This window comes from Dreissena polymorpha, chromosome 6, assembly GCF_020536995.1.
Source record: "Dreissena polymorpha isolate Duluth1 chromosome 6, UMN_Dpol_1.0, whole genome shotgun sequence".
Taxonomy (NCBI): domain Eukaryota; kingdom Metazoa; phylum Mollusca; class Bivalvia; order Myida; family Dreissenidae; genus Dreissena; species Dreissena polymorpha.
Window position 1 is genome coordinate 32329097 of NC_068360.1, and position 24307 is coordinate 32353403.

The 24307-nt window shown below is 34.0% G+C and overlaps 1 protein-coding gene and 1 long non-coding RNA gene across 4 annotated transcripts; one reads left to right on the plus strand and one right to left on the minus strand.

Annotated features, from left to right (window-relative positions):
* Positions 1-406: 406 nt before the first annotated feature.
* Positions 407-18977, plus strand: LOC127834801 (calpain-5-like). Of its 3 annotated transcripts, none has more exons than XM_052360849.1 (13): positions 407-557; positions 1701-1939; positions 3600-3731; positions 4359-4561; positions 4839-5022; positions 5880-6070; positions 6400-6477; positions 6969-7146; positions 8329-8442; positions 9064-9260; positions 9800-9927; positions 13208-13344; positions 16117-18977. In XM_052360849.1, the coding sequence occupies exons 2-13, from the start codon at positions 1769-1771 to the stop codon at positions 16303-16305; spliced, it is 1902 nt and encodes a 633-aa protein (XP_052216809.1). In that variant the 5' UTR covers positions 407-557; positions 1701-1768; the 3' UTR covers positions 16306-18977. The 3 variants fall into 3 exon arrangements, with proteins under 3 accessions (XP_052216809.1, XP_052216808.1, XP_052216807.1); XM_052360848.1 differs by having other exon boundaries at positions 419-557; positions 1690-1939; XM_052360847.1 differs by having other exon boundaries at positions 424-557; positions 1680-1939.
* On the minus strand, positions 18978-22933 carry LOC127834802 (uncharacterized). The gene is made up of 3 exons (XR_008028203.1): positions 22841-22933; positions 21781-21853; positions 18978-21003 (listed from the first exon to the last, which is right to left on the minus strand). It is a non-coding gene; the product is annotated as an uncharacterized LOC127834802 (long non-coding RNA).
* Positions 22934-24307: the final 1374 nt, after the last annotated feature.

The following is a 24307-nucleotide window of genomic DNA, read 5'->3' on the forward strand; positions in this document are numbered from 1 at the left end:
TAGCCGAGAGAGTAAAAGCGTTTTTACTTCAGGGCCTCGGCAGGACTCCAGGGGTCACTGGTTCGAAACCTGATCAAGGCAAAGTTTTTTTCCTTTTTTAAATTTTATTCTTTATTTTTTACTGCAGCTTTTACGATCAAATGTTTGCATTTATCAATAGAAAGCATTTAATGAATAACTTCAGAACATGCCAAAATCTGTGAAAAGGCCCCTTTAATACTTTTTATGTTCTTTTTGATAAATATTGTAATTTGAGTAAATAAGTAAAGTTAGTGTTCAATTGCATGATTCATTTAAAGAATAGTCTTAGCAGTGAACATGTCACGTTTAATCACAAATTGCGGTATCGATTTTCCGATCGCTCAATGTATTTACTGTTAAACTGAAGATCTAGAAGTGCAGTTACGCGTTTAAATTTATTAAACCTTAAATACCTCTCTTGCAGTAAACTTGTCTTTGAAAGTAACCAGATATCAAAGATATCAATACATTTTATAAATAACGAAACACTATATTCGAAAAGCATATACGACAGACTGGCCTAGGAAGGATATCAGGTAGTTTTATTCCTTCATGTATTGATATTATTAATGTTATTTTTATTTTTATTATTGTTATTATGATGCTGATTTATATTTTTGAGTAGTAGAACAAGTTAAAGTAGCAGCAGTAGTAGTAGTACTAAAATCCATCAGCAGTAGCAAAGGTAGAAGTATAGCAACAGCAACAGTAGTAGTAGAAGCACTGGACTTTTCGCTTTTTATAAAAGTTTATCATAACAGAACTTTGTTTGTATTTTCATTGTTTACAATGACGGTTTGTAGACAATATGCTTAAATAATTGTGTAAATCTTGAAACGGTACTAATTTATTGAAATACTAAATTTCAACAAATGCGACTTAATCATGCACATTTCATTCTCACTGATTGAGAACATTATTAAATTAGGTATGTTAATACTGTTTATTAATGAAGCAGGTACAACAAGCAATGCGAAAAATGTTAAACTGGGTCGACCTGTGACAATAAGGTGCCATAAACTTATACTTCATCGTTCAATATACGCATATCGGTATTATTATTTCCCAAAACCAATAGGTGAAATTTAAATCAATAACGTTTTGAATCTAGAGCAAATTTCACACTTAATATTTTTGAAAACTGAGATCCTGAGGTTTATATCAAATTAAGTGCAAGGTGGGAAACATAACTCGCATATAACTCTACTGCCTTTAACTAACACTAGCAAAGTGTGTGTTTGAAATCACAAAATAAAAACTGATTCCACTGTAGGATAAGTACTAGCCATTAATGAAACATATCGTAGACTGTACTTGGATATTATAATATTACTCTGTATAATCAAACATTTCAATTTGAGGAAAGATATACACACGTTGTAGACACTTCGCAGTATTTTAAATTTCGAATATCGTTAAAAACTAATATTATCATGTTTTTATATTAAAGAAAATGTCGAAAATTTTACACTTACAAAATGGTTTGCAACTGAGTAAGGTACAATAGCTGTACATAGAAATCGGCTAGGCATAAGTGATTTGTTGTGTTTTGGAGTATCGTTAGCGGTTTTTGTTACAAAGAGAAATAAGGGCACCTAGAACCCAGTATATAATCGTTTCTATGAAGATTAAGTTTCAACCAGGAAATGATTTTGTAGATTTTTTAAGCATTTACACAGCCAGCCAATGTGGCCATAGATGCCCAGAGAAGAGCAGACCGTCAGGAAGTTTGCCCAGAGTTCTAAGGATGGGGCTGTTTGACAGCGCCGTGCCCTTCAAAGGCCAAGTGTACAAAGACTTGAAGAACAAATCAATAAAGTCTGGAGCCCTTTTTAAGGACCCTGAATTCCCACCGACTGGTTCGTCCATATACTTCAGTAAACCAACGCCTACGGATATCGTATGGAAACGACCTGGGGTGCGTAGCTGTTTTACCAAACATTTAACATACACTCAACCTTAATTAACCCATTTATGCATAGCGTATAGAAAAAAGGCCTTGGCAAACAGAGTAGACCCAGATGAGTCTGTGCTGTTTGCTTAAAGAAATTTATGTAAGAATTATTCTTAATATAGCAATAACAAGGGCTGTTTGTAAAACATGCATGCCCCCATATGGGCTGTCAGTTGTAGTGGCAGCCATTATGTGAATACGTTTTTTTGTCACTGTGACCTTGAGCTTTGACCTAGAGGCTTGACAATTAATAGGGGTCATCTGCCAGTCATGATCAATGTACCTATGAAGTTTCATGATCCTAGGCCTAATTATTCTCGAGTTATCATAAGGAAACCATTTTACTGTTTCTAGTCACTGTGATCTTGACCTTTGACCTAGTGACCTGAAAATTAATAGGGGTCATCTGCCAGTCATGACCAATGTACCAATGAAGTTTCATGATCCTTGGCATAAGCATTCTTGAGTCATCATCCGGAAACCATTTTACTATTTCGAGTCACTGTGAACTTGACCTTTGACCTAGTGACCTGAAAATGAACAGGGACCATCTGTCAGTTATTATCAATGTACCTATTAAGTTTCATGATCCTAGGTGTAAGCATTATTAAGTCTGTGACCTTGACCTTTGGCCTAGTGACCTGAAAATCAATAAGGGTCATCTGCCGGTCACGATCAATGTTCCTATGAAGTTTCATGATCCGAGGCGTAAGCATTCTTGAGTTATCATCCGAAAATCATTTAACTGTTCAAGTCACTGTGACCTTGACCTTTGACCTAATGACCTGAAAACCAATAGGGATCATCTGCCCGTCATGATCAATGTACCTATGAAGTTTCATGATCCTAGGCCTAAGCATTCTTGAGTTATCATCCGAAAAAATTATTTTACTGTTTCGAGTCACTGTGACCTTGACCTTTGACATGGTGACCTGAAAATCAATAGGGGTCATCTGCCAATCATTATCAATGTTCCTATGAAGTTTCATGATCCAAGGCCTAAGCATTCTTGAGTTATCATCCGGAAACCATTTTACTATTTCGAGTCACTGTGACCTTGACCTTTGACCTAGTGACCTTAAAATCAATAAGGGTCATCTGCCAGTCACGATCAATGTACCTATGAAGTTTCATGATCCTAGACCCAAGCGTTTTTGAGTTATCATCCGGAAACCATCTGGTGGACGGACCGACCGACGGACCGACCGAAATATGCAAAACAATATACCCCTTTTCTTCGAAGGTGTGAATAAATATACTAGACACCCCTAATTTTGGAAATAAATTGATCAAATTTGGAAGGATGGGAGAGTCCACTGTGCTTAAATGGGTTAATACTGTTTTAATTTCATGCGTTTTTTCCCAATTCTAACCAGTAAACATCGGTGTTGGAGCACTTGCATATCACTTTTATTGTTTGGGTTACGAATTGTCGCAACTAACCAGCTTTTTAAAGGTTTAAAGACCAAGGATTTATGTTCAGAGTAAATCAGAGTCATTATGCGCCCTCTAGTAGTGAAAAAATCCCTTAAGTAAATAGTAGAGTGATACACAATTGTTTGATGCACTGTACTTTAAAAAGCTTCTACTTTAACTGCGTAGCCGGTATATTATATACTGACAGGAGTTAGTATCCGACCCGAAGTTTTTCGTGGATGGCGTGAGCTCTGACGATTTCGCTCAGGGTTCCATAGGTAACTGCTGGTTCGTGGCCGCCTGCGCATGTCTGACCGAGGACACCAAACTGTGGAAGAAGGTCTAACATAATGCATTTGTGCCTCCCTCTGGGAAAACGGGGCTTTATTCCAGATTATGCTGTGTAGTCCGAACAGGCTAATCAGGAACGCCACTTTCCGCTTTTGCTGTATGTCTCGTTTAAAGGAAGTCTCTTCTCATAAAAAATCCAGTTTTAGCTTTACATGAAATAAACCCTGTTTTCCCAGAGCGTAGCTCATGTAAAACGGGGAAATAATTCAACATTACTATTAACGTTTCCAAAATGAAATATCTTATGCTTAACTATCTATTTTATACATTTTGATTATTCGGAATATTTAAATTCAGTTATTTTTTGACACTGGTCCAGTCCTTAAATATTTATTTTTCCGCGTAGGGCTACGATCGATTTTCTGTTGATGTTTTGGAACATTTTCAGCATATTTTCCAACAGAGATCAACGAATGAAAAATATTGAACGCGTTTATAAGAAATAGTTTTCAGTAATGTCTAAAATATATTTATTAATATATCGTTAAAAACCTGTGAAAAATACCTTACTGTATATCAATAGTACGAATCGCCTGAATAAAACGTATCTGATATTATCCATGTCTCTTAATAGAACTAGTAATTTAAGCAATGTGTTGTGTATTACCTTTCTAAGCTAGTGCCAGACTATAAAGAACAGGAGTGGAACGAAAAGAACAAGTACGCGGGGATATTCCACTTCAAGTTCTGGCGCTGCGGGACTTGGGTCGACGTTGTCATTGACGACTACCTGCCTACACGTGGTGGACAGCTAGTTTATGTGCATTCGAAAACGCGTAACGAATTCTGGTCAGCTCTCCTGGAAAAGGCATATGCAAAGTATTATTATTTGCTTCTATGAACATGAAAGTTACGACTAAGTTTTGATATTGATCTTTAATGTAGCTTCTTGCTTTGTGTATTATATACATATATAATACATAGTTGAACAGCTGCGTAAGCATCGAATATTCTTACAGTTTTGCAACTTAACTTTAACAGATTTGAACATGCCCACCATTATGATAACAGTAAAAGTAGTTTAAAACTAGAGTAAACGCCTTTGAAAGATAATTGCAAAGCATGAGATAATGGGGTGAGTTTAAACTGATTTCAGACTGTCTGGAAGTTATGAAGCCTTAGATGGGGGGCACGGGAAAGATGCCCTTGTCGATATGACCGGTGGTGTTGGAGAATCTCTTAAACTGGGCGACTACAGCAAGCCTGAGCAGAGAAAAGAATTGTTCCGCATTCTCCGTACTTCAAAGGAGAAACGTGCTTTAATGAGCGCTTCAATAAGTGTACGCTTAACCCATTTATACCCAGTGGACTCTCCCATCCTTCTAAATTGGAACATTTAATTTCCATAATTAGGGGAGTCTAGTATATTTATTTCTATATTTAGAATATTTCTTACAGAAATTCCTAAGCAAACAGCATCATGCGGCGTCTCATCTGGGTCTCCGCTGTTTGCCAAGGCCTTTTTTCTAGACGCTAGGCATGAGTGGGTTAAAGTTTTGAATTATAAGAAGAGGATATCAATGTTAGAAAAAGATACTCATCTACAACAATTGTCCGCTGTTCTTAATCGTATGATCAACTGTCTGTGAAACGCGTTTCGCTAATTTAATGTGTTAACATGTATCTACCCTGAAGATAAAGCTCACTAGAAATTAAAATGACACTGACCTTTACGCATGCAAATTTTGAACTATGGCTACGATTAATATGTAAGTTTCCGTATTTTAATCAGGTACATAGGATATTTCGTACACGAACAACATCGAGTGTAATTATTGGATGCAATTGGCCCTTTCAGTTATTCGCTTTTACTAGTGTAAGAGTTGTGTCCCTTAGCCGGATGTGACGTAATGAGATGATACAAAATCCGCCAGAGAAAATTGTACAGTGTCGCTGATAATATCAACGTCTCTTGCACTTTACCGTATATGCGTAAATTGCACAAATATTTCATTTTTTTATTTTGACGCCTATTAAAGCTATCGCTGTTCGCATATTTCATTTTAGTTCATTGAAGCGTGAAAATACATTAAACATTCCGTTCAATAACCCTGTGTGTAATGCATATTATCAGTAATAGAGTTTTAATTAATTGAGTAAAACGAGTATAAGGGAAACACATGCATTCAATTACAAGGCAGAGGAGCAAAAGGCAGAGGAGGAGCTATCTTGCGGCTTGGTTATAGGCCACGCCTACAGCGTCACAGCGGTCAGAGAAATCAAACTGGGCAAAGGACTTTTTGCCATCTTCTCTCGCGAGACTCTAGAGATGGTGCGATGTAGGAATCCATGGGGCGGGACTGAGTGGAAAGGGGCGTGGAGTGATGGGTATGTGGAAGTTGAAGAAACATTGATTGACATATGTATTAATTTAACGGTTTTGTTTTATTGTCCGTCTAGGTGTTTTTGTATTGTATGTGCACGTGAATTGGTTTAAAAATGAAACAAGTATGTACTTGTATCATTGAAAAATTATTATATAAGCTACTTTATGCATAATTAGGATCATGTATTAGGAACTCTCTCCGTTGCTATATGATCATCGATTACCTATCATTGTATATCAGTTTTCAAACTTACGGCCATTTTCACAAATAAGCAATTCCTATTAATATACAATATTCAAATGATTTGTGATCGAAATTTATTTTTACTATATCTAAGGAATGGAACAATGTTAGCGACGGTAGAAAGAAGGAACTGGGACTGACGTTCGATGACAACGGTGAATTCTGGTTAGTAATTTTACCGGAAATTATCTATTCACTGAGGTTTATAAGTGTGTTAAACCTCTTTCATAACCATTTCAGTAAGACAATTACATTGTTTTCACATTGTGGGTGATATTGTGTATTTGTCGTAATTAATTTGGTTCGCGATATACAAAGAGACCTTCTTTCGCCACTTGACAAGTGTTATCCCTATCGGCTTCCGTCCTTCCTAATGTCACCGGCTCAAATTTTGATGATATAATACTAAAAACCAAATTTTTTAATTATTCATAAACTTGTATGCACAAACATTGTAAAGAAATACTTTTTATTTTGTCAATTCAAATACCCAGTGATTTGGCGTGTTTTCAACAAAGAAAAACAAACAAGTGTTTTTTTTTAACGAATGAGCATCATTTAACAACCTATGTAACTGAGCTATTTAATTGAAAGTGACATTTCTTTCCAAATAAGCAAAATGGAGAAAAAAAAACATTAAATAAACTATTTGACAGGATGTCCTTTGAAGATTTTTGCCAGTACTTCACCAAAATGGACATCTGCCACATGTTTAACACCTCGTTTTTCTCGCTGCAAAAGACCTGGCGTGAGGACAAGGCCATAGGTCAGTGGTTGAACCCTGGCAGGTGCGGAGGGTGTGGAAATCACGATACCTTCCTCCAAAACCCTCAGGTATTCTTCATACTTGTGTCTTAATTTTATAATCAAATAAAATACAATATGGTCTTTCATTCTTCATTATTTAATGTTAGCCTTCCATAAAGAAACACGTTATTACTGAACGGGGTTGTAAAGGTGTTTGGGTTTTTAATTCCCCAATTAGAATTACACAAAGCTTATTGCCGTATCTGTAAAAATAGTAGTTGTTTTACTAGCTTATAGGTTTAGTTAAAATATCCATGTTTAAACTTTCAGTACATGTTAAGTGTCTATACTCATGATGTATCCAATATAAATGAGTCGTGCTCTTTGAAAAGGGGGTTTTATGCATGTGCTTAAAGTGTTGTCCCATATTAGCCTGTGCAGTCCGCACAGGCTATTAATGGACGACACTTTCCCCCTAAATTGGATTTTTGCTATGAAGAGACTTTTTTGAATAAAAAATATTTTACAAGCGGAAAGTGTCTTCCCTGATTAGCCTGTGCGGACTGCACTTTACGCACATGTATTAAACCTCCTTTTCACAGAGCACGGCCTTAATGTGTGTTGACAATTCTGTACATATTCGCCATCGTCTTATATTAGTATGGACTCACTAAATATGTTTGTTTACACTACCAGCACATATCCGCTACCGTCCAAGATGAGGATGCATACAGTTTATATTTTGTTGGTCCTTTCTGTAAATATTCGCTATCGTCCAAAAATGATGTACCTACTAAATATTGTGTTGACATTTTCAGTTCTTACTCGCAACATTCCGAGACGAGGATGCATGCACTGTATCCTGTATTGTTGTTCGTAGTTCATATTCGATATCATCACCTATGTGAATGTATACACTATATGTTTTTTTCGCACTTCCAGTACATATTCGACATTGTCCAAAATGAATAGTTAACCACTAAATGAGCCGCGCTCTGTGAACAGGGAGTTTAATGCATGTGAGGAAAGTGCCGTCCCAGATTAGTCTGTGCAGTCCGCACACGAAAATCAGGGACGACACTTTCCGCTTCTATGATTTTTTTGTAAAAAAAAGCTATTCATCCCAAAAATTCAGTTAATTCGGAAAGTGTCGTCCCTGATTTGCCTGTGCGAACTGGACATGCTATTCTGGGACGACACTTTACGCACATGCATTTAACCCCCTTTTCACAGAGCGCGGCTCATATAAATGTGTTGTGAAACTTTCAGTACATCTTCGACATTGTACAAAATGAGGATGAAGTGATGATATCTCTTGAACAGAAGGACAAACGTATGGAGAAGAGCTCCGATAACTTCACCATCGGATTCACTGTCTTAAAGGTGGTATTAGCGACTTAACTGCATATTTCAGTTATTTATATATCACGTGGTAAACAAAAGCCGTAATTTCAATGCCGGGCATGTTAAAACACTTACTTATTACGGTTCATGTTTGCGATAAATAATTTTTGCTTACACAATAGTCATACATCGAAGAATACAATCTAAGCGGTGGGAAATTATCAGTTCGCCGGTGAAAAGTGTCCATTTCGTCCATAGCAACACGATACCTTGCTCTGTATGTTTATTTGCGATGTCACACTTGAGTGCGTTAACTGGAAACAACCCTTTTAAAATGTAAATTATCACAGTATCATTTGTCTGATATTGACTTTAAAATTAGTAACATTGGGTTGATAATGATTTTAGTAACAAAAAACAAGTGTCGAATTATCAATATAACACAATATTGACACGTTTAGTTTAGTATGTCATAACAATTAAAAATCACTTTTTTGCTTAGTTTGTTTTGAAAATCTTAAATCGTTTTGTTTTTGAAAGCCATATTGATCTCGGTACGAGATGCATATTGCTGAACCTTAAGTTGACGCAGTATCGAATACGCCCACACACTATATGCACGTTCATTCTTATGTATGTATTTATACTTCGCTATTGTAGACCGATTTAAACAGGAGATACCGGATACATGACTTCATAGAAAAGATCCCGTCGGGGTCATTCCAACCCGCCAGAAGTGTTTTCATCCGTGTCAAGCTCTTTAGGGGCCGCTACTGTATCATCCCTTCTACGTTTGACCCAGGCTTTTGCGGTGAATTTGTCCTGCGGATGTATGCGAGCAATGCCTTGAACTTGGTGTAAGTTTTAACCGGATATAAAGCGTGCATCAACTGCATCGCCGAACCCCACGATACGCATTCCATTATCATTTCATGATTTACCGGGACAATTTACTCTTTTTTGATTTCGATGTTTGTAAAAAGCAACAAAATCAACAATTACCGTCTGTAACCACGTATGATAACATTGCAATGGATCGACACTTGGTTATGGAGGATGCAAAAGTAACATCGAATAACGTGAATATGATCCTCGTTCTTGTAAGATGGGTTTAATGCATGTTTGTTAAGTGTCGTCCCGGATTAGCATGTGTAGTCCGCATAGGCTAATAGGACAACACTATCCACCTAGACTGGATTTTTGTTTCGAAGAGCCTTACTTAAATTTTTTCCATAAAATCGGAAAGTTTCGTCCCTGATTAGCCTGTGTGGATAATTAGCACAGGATAATCTTGGACGAAACTGAACGCACATGCATTCAGCCCCGTTTTCCAAGACCGAGGTTCATATTGTGTAGCTACTATTGAATACATTGAAGTTGAGTTCACTGGTTCCAGGGAGTTGATACACGAAGAGCCTCAGCCGGGTAAGTGTCTGTGCATCACGATGAAGAGACCGCAAGTGGCGGCCACACAGATCACACTTGTGAAAGCGGAAGGTCTCGAGGCACAGGACAGGGGGAAAAGTATGAAATTATTTATATGGTCAATGAAGTATGGAATTGTTCATATGGTCAATGAAGGATGGAATTGTTCATATGTTCAATGAAGAATGGAATTTATTTATATGGTCAATAAAGTATGGAATTTATTTATATGGTCAATGCAGTATGGAATTTATTTATATGGTCAATGCAGGATGGAATTTATTTATATGGTCAATGAAGGATGGAATTGTTCATATGGTCAAAGAAGTATGGAATTGCTTATATGGTCAATGAAGTATGGAATCGTTTATATGGTCTATGAAGTATGGAATTGCTTATATGGCCAATAAAGTATGGAATTGTTTATATGGTCAATGAAGTATGTAATTGTTTATATGGCCAATGAAGTATGAAATTGTTCATATGGTCAATGAAGTATGGAATTGTTCATATGGTCAATGAAGTATGGAATTGCTTATATGGTCAATGAAGTATGGAATTGTTTATATGGTCAATGAAGTATGTAATTGTTTATAAGGTCAATGAAGTATGTAATTGTTCATATGGTCAATGAAGTATGAAATTGCTTATATGGTCAATGAAGTATGTAATTGTTCATATGGTCAATGAAGTTTGGAATTTTTTTATATTGTAAATGAAGTATAAAAATTGTTTATATGTTCAATGAAGTATGGAATTGTTTTTATGGTCAATGAAGTATGGAATTGTTTATATGGTCAATGAAGTATAGAATTTTTTATATGGTCAATGAAGTATGTATTTGTTTATATGGTCCGTGAAGTATGGAATTGTTTATATGGTCCGTGAAGTATGGAATTGTTTATATGGTCAATGAAGTTTGGAATTTTTTATATGGTCAATGAAGTATGTAATTGTTCATATGGTCAATGAAGTATGGAATTTTTTGACATGGTCAATGAAGTATATAATTGTTTATATGGCCAATGAAGTATGGGATTGTTTATATGGTCAGTGAAGTATGGAATTGTTTATATGGTCAATGAATTATAGAATTGTTTATATGGTCAATGAAGTATGGAATTGTTCATATGGTCAATGAAGTATGGAATTGTTCATATGGTCAATGAAGTATGGAATTGTTCATATGGTCAATGAAGTATGGAATTTTTTGACATGGTCAATGAAGTATATAATTGTTTATATGGCCAATGAAGTATGGAATTGCTTATATGGCCAATAAAGTATGGAATTGTTTATATTGTCAATGAAGTATGGAATTGTTTATATGGTCAATGAAGTATGGAATTGTTCATATGGTCAATGAAGTATGGAATTGTTCATATGGTCAATGAAGTATGGAATTGCTTATATGGTCAAAGAAGTATGGAATTGTTTATATGGTCAATGAAGTACGTAATTGTTTATAAGGTCAATGAAGTATGTAATTGTTCATATGGTCAATGAAGTATGAAATTGCTTATATGGTCAATGAAGTATGTAATTGTTCATATGGTCAATGAAGTTTGGAATTTTTTTATATTGTAAATGAATTATAAAAATTGTTTATATGGTCAATGAAGTATGGAATTTTTTTTATGGTCAATGAAATATGGAATTGTTTATATGGTCAATGAAGTATAGAATTTTTTATATGGTCAATGAAGTATGTATTTGTTTATATGGTCAATAAAGTATGTAATTGTTTATATGGTCCGTGAAGTATGGAATTGTTTATATGGTCAATGAAGTTTGGAATTTTTTATATGGTCAATGAAGTATGTAATTGTTCATATGGTCAATGAAGTATGGAATTTTTTGACATGGTCAATGAAGTATATAATTGTTTATATGGCCAATGAAGTATGGGATTGTTTATATGGTCAGTGAAGTATGGAATTGTTTATATGGTCAATGAATTATAGAATTGTTTATATGGTCAATGAAGTATGGAATTGTTCATATGGTCAATGAAGTATGGAATTGTTCATATGGTCAATGAAGTATAGAATTGTTCATATGGTCAATGAAGTATGGAATTGTTTGACATGGTCAATGAAGTATATAATTGTTTATATGGCCAATGAAGTATGGAATTGCTTATATGGCCAATAAAGTATGGAATTGTTTATATTGTCAATGAAGTATGGAATTGTTTATATGGTCAATGAAGTATGGAATTGTTCATATGGTCAATGAAGTATGGAATTGTTCATATGGTCAATGAAGTATGGAATTGCTTATATGGTCAATGAAGTATGGAATTGTTTATATGGTCAATGAAGTATGTAATTGTTTATAAGGTCAATGAAGTATGTAATTGTTCATATGGTCAATGAAGTATGAAATTGCTTATATGGTCAATGAAGTATGTAATTGTTCATATGGTCAATGAAGTTTGGAATTTTTTTATATTGTTAATGAATTATAAAAATTGTTTATATGGTCAATGAAGTATGGAATTGTTTTTATGGTCAATGAAGTATGGAATTGTTTATATGGTCAATGAAGTATAGAATTTTTTATATGGTCAATGAAGTATGTATTTGTTTATATGGTCAATAAAGTATGTAATTGTTTATATGGTCCGTGAAGTATGGAATTGTTTATATGGTCAATGAAGTTTGGAATTTTTTATATGGTCAATGAAGTATGTAATTGTTCATATGGTCAATGAAGTATGGAATTTTTTGACATGGTCAATGAAGTATATAATTGTTTATATGGCCAATGAAGTATGGGATTGTTTATATGGTCAGTGAAGTATGGAATTGTTTATATGGTCAATGAAGTATAGAATTGTTTATATGGTCAAAGAAATGTTAAACATTTATAAAGTATCAAGCCTCAGAACAGGAGGGGGTAAGACATTGTTTCAGGTAAAATAAAGTTTGAAACATTTGTTCTCTGTTTCTCTGTTTGAAAGTGAAGAATGATTATAGGTTAAATCGAAAAATAGCGGGGAAAGTAAGTCTGCGATTTTATTTAATTCATGAATTTGTTATTTGTTATTTTGTTATATGGAATGTCATGCGTAAAGCATATATAAATATATGTATGTATGTTATTATCATTTATTGTAAGACAACGCGATCAAAGAGTAGAGTTTAGTAAGAAAGACGTTGAAAACTTCTGTCTTGGTAAGACTAGCAATTTAATTGTCTTCAAATGTGTTAAACTAATAAGCTGACACGTTTATTTTTGGATTTTAATTTTATATACCCATCTATTATGCACGGTTATAAATACATCACTGAAGATTGATTTCAGTAACGAAAGTACATATAATAAATTTCCTAAAGAACATAGTACACTACAACCCAATTCCATGTAATCCCAGCTGCTGACCCTTACTGCATCATAAAATGTGAAGGCCAAGCTATAAAGACTCATTACACAGAGAAAACACTGAATCCAAATTGGAATGAAAGAGCCACGTGTTACAGAAAAGATCCATACAAAGATATCACTATAGAGGTAAGATGTCACTATAGAGGTAAGATATCACTATAGAGGTAAGATATCACTATAGAGGTAAGATATTACTGTAGAGGTAAGATATCACTATAGAGGTAAGACATCACTATATAGGTAAGATATTACTGTAGAGGTGAGATATCACTATAGAGGTAAGATATCACTAAATAGGTAAAATATCACCATATAGGTAAGATATCACTATAGAGGTAAGATATTACTATAGAGGTAAGATATCACTATAGAGGTAAGATATCACTATAGAGGTAAGATATCACTATAGAGGTAAGATATTACTGTAGAACTAATATATCACTATAGAGGTAAGATATCACTATAGAGGTAAGATATTAGTATAGAGGTAAGATATCACTTTAGAGGTAAGATATCACCATAGAGGTAAGATATCACTATAGAGGTAAGATATCACTATAGAGGTAAGACATTACTTTAGAAATAAAATATCACTATTGAGGTAAGATATGACTATAGAGGTAAGATATCACTATAGAGGAAATATATCACTATAGAAGTAAGATATCACTATAGAAGTAAGATATTACTATAAATGTAAGATATCACTAAAGACGTAAGATATGACTATAGAGGTAAGATATTACTATAGAGGTAAGATATCACTATAGAGGTAAGATATCACTATAGAAGTAAGATATCACTATAGAGGTAATATATTACTATAGAGGTAAGATATTACTATGGAGGTAAGATATCACTATAGAAGTAAGATATCACTATAGAGGTAAGATATTAATATAGAGGTAAGATATAACTATAGAGGTAAGATATTACTATAGAGGTAAGATATCACTATAGATGTCAGATATCACTATAGAGGTAAGATATTACTATAGAAGTAAGATATCACAATAGAGATAAGATATCACTATATAGGTAAGATATCACCATATAGGAAAGATATCACTATAGAGGTAAGATATCACTATAGAGGTAAGATATCACTATAGAAGTAAGATATCACTAAAGAGGTAAGATATTACAATAGGTAAGATATCACTAAAGAGGTAAGATATGACTACAGAGGTATGATATCACTATAGATGTAAGATATCACTATAGAGGTAAGATATCACTATAGAAGTAAGATATCACTAAAGATGTAAGATATCACTATAGAGGTAAGATATTACTATAGAGGAAATACATCACTATAGAGGTGAGATATTACTATAGAGGTAAGATATCACGATATATGTAAGATATCACTATAGAGGTAAGATATCACTATAGAGGTAAGATATCACTATAGAGGTAAGATATCACTATATAGGTAAGATATCATTGCAGAGGTAAGATATCACTATAGAGGTAAGATATCACTATAGAGGTAATATATCACTATAGAGATAAGATGTCAGCATATAGGTAAGATATCACTATAGAGTTAAGATATCACTATAGAGGTAAGATATCACTATAGAGGTAAGATATTACTATAGAGGTAAGATATCACTATAGAGGTAAGATATCACTATATAGGTAAGATATCACTATAGAGGTAAGATGTCACCATATAGGTAAGATATCACTATAGAGGCAATATATCACTATAGAGGTAAGATATTACTATATAGGTAAGATATCACTATAGAGGTGAGTCGGTATACATTCATGCGACTGTGACGTTACTGATACATATTTTCCGCCCTCCCAAACAAGAGTTTGCAATTGACAGAAACATGACTGAGTGACTTAAATCGTATTTGAATAAAAATACTTGTTCAATAATATACTTAAAATAAATGTGCCCGATGTAGTTTTAAAGTCTTACTGCAGTAGTCGTCTTAAGGTTTGAAAGCATTTTGGAATAAAGTATAAACTAAGTGACTGTACCAGTAGAGAAAAATTATATTATAGCACGAGATTTTTTATTTATAGAAATTAAAATATAATTTTATATGCTTTAAAATAAATTACCGATTAGCCTGAAACAGCTTAAAACCACGCAACGGGCACTTACATAAATGAATCAAAGTGGGGCCACCTCCTTTGAACGACCAATTTAAAACACGTTTATGAACGTCGGGCATTGCACTTTGTACAACGTAAACATCACAACAATATATCGTTTTTTTAATCAATAAGCTTTAATCAGTGAATTAATTTATGTAAAATGATATTATAAACTACTATACTACTATACAGTTAAACTTCGTCATCTCCGCATTGAAGTAATGTCAAATTCCGGAGTGTAATTCTTCATATTCTATAAAAAAAATGTGTTGTTTATCTCGTCTTAGTTTTCTTGAATTGGCAGCCCGTTTTCGCTAATCAGTCTGATCGCAAATGCATGCAATTTTATTTAATGATTGAATGATTTGTTATGAATATAGTTTCATTACAGGAAACATGCACAGTCTTTACGGCTAAAATATATAATACAATATTGCAACATTTAACAAGGTCCGATTGCATGTTTTGCGAATGTAAACCCATTTAAATTATGTAGTGTATGTGCGTTTGAAGTTGACTTAGGAATCAAGAGGTAACTGGTTTGAATTCCCCAAAATCACTGATTGCTTTTAATTCTAAATAAACCACGCTTTCTCCTCTCTACCAAGGAGTTAAACGGGCTACCTTTGTGGTATGCGGTATGCAATCCAATGTTCCGGGAATGCATACTGTCTATAAGTGACTTATGACTGAATAATTATGACTGAATAAACTGTTTAATGAGGACTTAATGACACCATGCTTCACGCTCGCATCTCATTTCACTTTTTGTCTTAACAGATCTGGAACCACAACATTCTCAAGGATCAGCTGATGGGCATAGCAACAGTCCCCATGAACAAGCCCCAGCAGTACACGGGTAGCATGGGCGAGTACAAGCTATATGTAAAGGGAAAGGAAGGGCCCGTTAAGAAGCCTGGGACACTCTGGCTCAAGGTGTTACATACCGATGATATGGCAGCAGTGTAGGAGTACCGTATCGACAAATGCCTACGTCTGATATGCCATTATTTAATTTTTAATGGCGTATACGTGGTTAATTATTTGTCTTAAAGCAGTAAAATGTTATTTGTTTGATGAGCGAATGCAAAGGCGGATTTAGACGAAGGTGGAGACGTCGTACGTCTCCGGCGTTCGACTTTTTGTCAATCACGCTATTTTTAAAAAATGAAGATATGTGGTGTGGTGTATATTAAATATATATATATTTAAAGCACGATTTTCAGAATATCAGAACTCATTTAAATAAACAATGTTTATCACCAGTCACTGGCTTTTAAATAAGCCGCATATACAAACCATTGTTATAAATTAGGGTGTTTAATGATGTACTTCAAATGCACTAATCCATGAACAACTTGTGTGTGTGCATGCCATCACATGGTTTGATAATACTACTTAGACGTTAATGTTATATTTAATTCACTTAACATTCTTAATTAAATCCTTAATGAACGGAATGATTATGTATGGTACATTTATGTATCATATAAAAGTATCTCTTTATAAACATATGTGTGATTTTAAGGCTCGAAAATATTGTACAGTAACACTAAAAGTAATAAACACATATGCCATTAGATGCAGGAGAGTGTACACGTACACTGTATATAAGTTTGATTTCTACAAATGTTTTTGTACATCGGTTAACCCGGTTACATTTATGGTATTATATATGAGCATTATGTATATTTATATTTTTTATATAAATTCGAGACATTGAAATCAAATTTAAAATAATTTATACATATTCTATTAAAATTGAACCAGTTTGATATTAAACAAACTCACTTTGTCTGAAATGTATTACACGTCGTTAGACCTGATGTCCTTAAACTGTTGCTTTCGAAACCCTAGTTGTAGATTATAACGAAAATCTCAATATATCCATTAAAAGTTTAACCGTTGTGTTTATTCATTGTCACGCAAATTTAGTAAACACTGCGAACTACCGTGGCGGCCATAGTCTTGATGTGAACTGTGAACAGTAAAGGCAATACTTTGAATTTCGTAAAGGGCGTAACACAGTAGTTCCAATTATTATTTTAACATTTTCTTGTTCCGAAATACTTCAAAGATACATTATACTGTTTGTCATATACGTGGACATGATGAAATATTTTGATTCTATTCATAGAAATGCACTTTGGTTAACAATGTTTTAAACTGGTATCGATGGAAAACACAGAATTGTTTACGATATTACCAAAAAGGTTAATTCTAGTGTTAAGGTATGCTCCTCTTATCCTGAATAGTTCAATTACGCTGTTGGTTCACGACACGGGGATGATATGTCATCTTTATTGTTTTTATTATTTGTTAAAGATTTAGAGCTGCATTTGCAGTGTAACATTGGTGAAGGCCTACGTATGGATGATCTAACTTGGATTTTGTTGTTGTTTGCTGGTGATATGGCTATTGTAGGTAAAATTCCTTCCGAAACTCATCAACATTTTGATCTCTTATTTTCGTATTGTTGTTCATGCGGTCTAACTGTAAATACATCAAACTGGAAAATAATGGTTTTCCGAAATTGTGTGGCGTTAATTGCGAACACAAATTAGCCCTCCAATAGAAGTAGTCGATGATTTTAAGTGTATATGTACTGTTTTCAATTATACTTGGAAATTTTGTAAAAACATTAAACATCTCAATGGAAAGGCGTTAAAACTCTGAATGCTCTACTTGCAAATGCTAACTATTCATGCGAAGTTTGGGGTTATACCGAATAAAAGGAACTATACAGAATTCACCTGACATTTCGTAAAATATTACTGAGTGTAAGAAGCAATACGTGTTCTGCTGCAGTTTATGAACTGGGAAAATATCAATTTTAAATGCCCAAATACATTCGAGTAATAAATCATTGGTTTAAAATTAAAAACAGTCACTGTGATAATATCAAATTAAGGATTGTTTATAGTAAGGCTCTTAAAGACTGCATTAATGGTAGGATAAATTGGATAACATAACCAAAATATCTTCTACATGATTACGAGTTCGCGTACGTGTTTAACCCATTTTTATGCCCAGCATCTAGAAAAACGGCATTGGCAAACAGCGTAGACTCAGATGAGACGCCGCATGATGCGGCGTCTCATCATGGTCTGCGCTGTTTGCGTAAAGGAAATTCTATAAGAAATTTTCTAAATATAGAAATACATATACTAGACATCCCCAATTTTGGAAATAAATTGATCCAATTTAGAAGGATGGGATTGTCCACTAGGCATATTTATTTTATACAACTTAAATTAGTTTTGTATCTTCCTTCAGATGTCAGACAGACTTGTCTGATTGTTACATTTGCTGCCATATATTCTCTATGCAAAATTTGTGTGCTATTTCCTACTATTTTTTATTACGCAAAAAACCCACGTGGTATGCGTGCGATAATCAATTTTCGATTTTAGTTTATTGCCATAAATATTTTAAGCATGATAGTCTCCCTGTCACATGAATATTTTGTAATGATGCGATTATTTTCCCAAAACAACTGTCATGTATGACGTTATATTGTATTACATTATATTGTATGTGCACTACCTATTACTGTATGATCACGTCACCTCTCTACACGTGGATTATTACATGCTGATGGTGTACTATGTGCAAGTCGTAATACATTTCTATTCGTGTAATATGTTGTTATTGGTTCACATAGAACGTATGCCTATTGAAGAGTTCTTCCTGATTATACATGGCAAAGCGCTCCAAAACATTCACACATTTACGTCTAATACCTTTGAAATAACACGGAGAGCCACAGTATTGTTGGCGACGATGAAACATTGCGCAACTGTTGATAGCTAACATACCAAGACACCACATTGTCCACTTTAAAAACATGTATATGTCAGTTTGTGCACACAACATCACGAGTGTGAATATATTTCAGAAAAACCATGATTAATACTGCAATAGTCCCAACCCACATACAAGCTAAATTCGTTTTATACAATTATGAAAGCTAAATACTTTTTACAGATTCAACGCATATCGTTTCGTTGTGGAAATATGTTATATTATTGTTTTCATACTGTTTGCAGTATTGCATAGACATAGTGTCGTTCATTCACAGCATACATGATATCGATTTTCTTCCTGGGATTGGTGTATATTTTTTTATACATAAACCGCGTAAAGAACGACTGTCGTGGTATTTGTCGATGTGTATTAAACCAGTATAGTTATCTTTCAGTGTGCAAATATTACGGTATCTCACACATAAAATGCTTAATTATCATTCAGATGACTTTAATAACTTATTATTCTTTACTTTTAAAACAAGGCAATTAACTTGTTTTAATTTGGTTATGTGTGAATAAATTAGTACTTAGCTAAGCATTGCCTTGCATACATCAACTGATGAAATACCTTCTTGACCCATGCGCCACTTGACCTCTTGTACGATATCAAGTATACGTATATCTAAAGCATGTAACATGGCTTCAGACTCATCAGCAAGGAAGTTAACATCTGTGTATTGCGCTGTTCTGTTTCTGCGCATCAAGAAAATAATCTCTATCTCAGTCCTCATCTTGCTATACCAAAGTAGAGGTTCGGGATGGCAGATAATGGCTTGGTGTAATTTCTTCAATCTAAGTAGCACCCTAGGTCCTTCGTTCATTATACAAGAGATCGATGTTACCCATAGACGCTGCTGCTAATCCCCAATGTCCCTTTCTGCCATAAGATTCCTCTCAGGTATCATATAGTAAGGTAGCTTCCTCGTAGATATAGCCGTTCGTTGCATATCCAGTCCCTCGTGAAGCCAATGAAACAAACTTCCTAATTTGAAAATTGTCTATGGGTGGTTTTCTGACAGCCATAATACAATGTTTTTCAATACATATGATGTAATCTCTTTTGTCTGAGGCTTCAATATATCATTAACGATCATCTTCAGTATAACATATATTTTGACCTGCGTGTCTTTTAGATTATTACCAAGCTCCGTCTCGGCAGTTTTAAAGCATATCCTCCACTCCATATGATTGTATGCGCTCCATTTATAACCAATAGGAGAAACAAAAGCTCCCATCGCAACCACTTTCTCTACAACCTCTGGTGGTGGCCATTGACGAGTTCGATTTGCCCATGTCTGCATTATGACTGGACAGTGACATCAATTGGCGTTTACCAAATCAAATCTCGAAAAACCATGAGACCATGGCAACGAAGGACCAGCACGATCATGGCGGACAGTTCACGGCGACAACTTGCATCTTTCAAACTGTTCTATATAGAGTGTACTGCTTAATACATAGTTGCCATGTCCATCATCACATAGTAAATTGATATTGGAAGTCGGGCTTCCCGAAGTTTGTCTCCTAAGTAGTAACCTACAATATCCCGCACTGGTCCTTTGTAAATTCATGTTGAATAGAATGATGTGAATAGGAATCGAGCTAAGGTCACTGCATTCTTCCAGGCACATAACACATGTTGGTGCTATTATCGTGTCTATATTGCTATATCGCTCTAAATTGCACAGGTTAGTCCCTCCGCCTTGCTCCCTGCTGTGATGAACACCTGCTCATTGTCCATGTATTGCAAATCCTTTCACATTCCTTGTATGCGTAATTTCTTATCTGTCTGATGACGGGACAACCCCTTGAGATTCATAATGGTGCTTGTTTCACGGGATTCATCTTCATACTCATACTGTAACGAAACTAATAAAAGTTCACGGCATAACACAATACAGTAGAATGCAATGTGTCCGTAATTTAATTTTGTTGATATCTCTTTCACAATCATTTTTATAACAGACATTATTGGTTTTTGAAAAGTTGTGAAGAAGTATAGATATAATTTCTGGTAAGGCCAATGCTCAAACATTACATTTATTTATTTTTTTCGTTATGGGCGAGAATTTGATACAAACGTTCCTTTGATTTTATGTATTAGGAAGGCATTAGATTGAGAATATAACGTTATATCAAGATTCGATGTGATCAGTCAGCAACATGCGAACATTTTAATGGTTCTAATGGAAAGTGTAGAAATCGATAGTATGATACATGCAGTTTGAATCGTTTATCAATGCTGTCTCAGAAAAGTATTCACATGACCTTGGTAAATTTATTGGTGCATGTATCAATTTTTTTAAGGTACGTTATGGATCGAACATATTAATTTATTATAAAATTCTGTCGTATTAATACTTCCTATAGTGAAACTGACAAAATGAACCCTCTAAATTTAGTGACAATATATAGATTACAGAGCAGTATAATACTTTTATTTAATGACACTCATCAAAGCAACAATTTACATTATTTGATCACCATGTTAAATGTATTACTTAGAAGAAGTAGTAGTAGTAATAATGGCAAAAATAATTTTATTGCCCGGGAGTTGTTTTGGATAAGGATAAGTAATATAACACGTGTTTAAAAAGACGAAACATATTTGTAATGATATATTAATTTCCCCGACAATTACTAATTCTTGATTTTCTGATGAGCCTTGGAGTCCATTCTGTGTAATGTGGGACGCCTTCTTCCGCCATCTGCAAAAAAGGAACGATTGTTACAAATTTGATAATAAATTTTTCATTTTTAGAACTAAATAACAATCGAAGGGACGCAAAGCCGACTAAAAATTATTGAATGTAGCCATTTTTAGTCATGATAATTGCCCATAATGTATAATTTCTTGATACTTACATATATTTGGTCAGCACTTAGTAACAAGTTAATGACATAATTCTGCATAAAATGTTTAAGTGTAATTTTTAAGAAGACCCGTTTTATAAGTGCCTCTTTATACATGCGTATTAATAATAATGGCTTTTTGGCGTTTTCAAATGCTCATAAAAAGGTCTGCATGAGTTCGATTCCCGTAAGTAACTAGCATGTTTTTGTTTAGTTGTCGCGCACAGCTGTAATACTTTATAAGTAAATTTTCGTTTGTTTATTGTTTAACATCTAACTACCATAAAATGCATCGGTATATAAAATGTTTACATCAGTTAAAATAGGCATACATTAAAGATATAAGTTAAGAAACTAAATATTAAACTATAACCATTTGAGATACAAAAGATAGAATATGTTACCTTATGCTTGTTAACAAGTACGTTCCACCGCCATAGACTAACTAGCTACATGTAATTATAACCCGCATCGAATGTTGGATTTTGCTACTTTTCGTTATAATGTATACATTTATTTTAAAAAGTATCTTGTCGCACGATTGTTAATCAAGAGTTTAAGTATACAATAAATGGATCATACTTGAAAGTGACAGTAGACACATCACCATCTGAATTATATATCCGAAAATTCTAAGCAATATTGACATATTTCATCTAGCTCGCTGATGCGATTGTGCGCAGAAAAAAAACGACAACGTATGAATCTCGATTATTATATCTATAGTTACTTTAACTTAAAACTTTTTGAATCATGCAAAATGATGCGAAGTTACTTAAGACACATTGACCTAAACTGATATATAAACCTGAAAAACTTACAGATAATACATATAAATTTACCTTATGCTGTTGAGAAAGAGATGTCCACATGCCCATGTAAAACTTTCAATCGAGTACGATTAAAATCCACGCATGATTAACAGCAGTTTTAAGTGATTGTTTGAACGCACGGTTAATTATGCACTTCCGTTTTGAAGCTATACATTGACTTCCTTCTGTACTTACATCGGTTGAAGTAGGCTATTTTATTGTGTGGGTGTTTTTTTATAAGACAATTAATTGACTTTTTATTGCAAAAACATCAAGAATAAGATCAAATCCATTTAACTCTTTAATATTAATTAGAAGTTATGTTATTGTATGCTTTACTTTAGTGCATTGTACAAACTGTGTTTGTAAATATTGTCGATCTATTGTGAAGTGTTATACGTGCATATATTTTGAGTGAACTTATGCATTTATTTATATCAAAGGTTAGTATCAATATTGCAAACATATTATATATAAAATGCATTGTAAATATAACCGTGACATTACTTGAAATGCATTTAATTCAGACATTATTATAAATAAATATTCATCAAATAGAACAATATTGTTTTCCCCATAAAAGAGGTGACAATCAAAGGCGCTCCAATATCCCAATAATATGCACCTATACGGTGCATGATATAATAATATTACTACTGGGACGTAATCACTACCCCTTTTTAGACAAATATCAGAATTACACACAACTGCAGTGGAAAGAATCCTCCACAAAACGAATTGAAATAAGTACATTCTGGCCCTATGTGAGAGCATGGAGCGACAACTCTTTAGAGGAATTGATAATAAATATAAACATGTTTTTTTTAATCAAAGTACTGAAGGCACCGAAGTTGTTCGCTATTGCATAATCAAAGACGCAATTAATTTTTCAAAATTTGCTTATAGCTTTTTAATTCGCATTTTTGAAATAAACACAACCCATTTGAATTTATAAAGAGTGTGTCTTAACGCACAGGTCGAGATGTGTGTGCACAGTTTATCATCCTATTATGTTATAGAGATGACATAGACAAAATAACAACAACATGTCCCTTCAAAGACGTTTCGAAAGCATGTAAAAAATGATGTAAATGGCATGACGAGAACAAGTTAATATAAAATAAAATTTGCAATCATCATCACATGAAATGAACATTATTGGAATATCGAATACCTATCACTTTAAGAATATAATTTCAGGATGGAAATTCCCTTTACAAAACTTGTGTTTGTTTACTCCATACTCTTTCTCGGAGCGGATGCGGCAGTTATGAAGTTTAAAGGGGCCTTTTCACAGATTTTGGCATTTTTTTAACTTATTCATTAAATGCTTTATATTGATAAATGTAAACATTGGATCATAAAAGCTCCAGTAAAAAATCAAGAAAAAAATTAAAAAAAGAAAAAAGAACATTGTCCGGAGCAGGTTTCGAACTAGTGACCCCTGGAGTCCTGCCAGAGTCCTGAAGTAAAAACGCTCTAGCCTACTGAGCTATT

Bases quoted from the DNA above. Each gene is read 5' to 3' on its own strand.
- LOC127834801 (XM_052360849.1), top strand. From the start codon at position 1,769: ATGGGGCTGTTTGACAGCGCCGTGCCCTTCAAAGGCCAAGTGTACAAA. The intron at 1,940-3,599 runs GTGCGTAGCTGT...ATATACTGACAG, and splicing joins TCGTATGGAAACGACCTGGG to GAGTTAGTATCCGACCCGAA. The intron at 7,147-8,328 runs GTATTCTTCATA...TGAAACTTTCAG, and splicing joins CCTTCCTCCAAAACCCTCAG to TACATCTTCGACATTGTACA.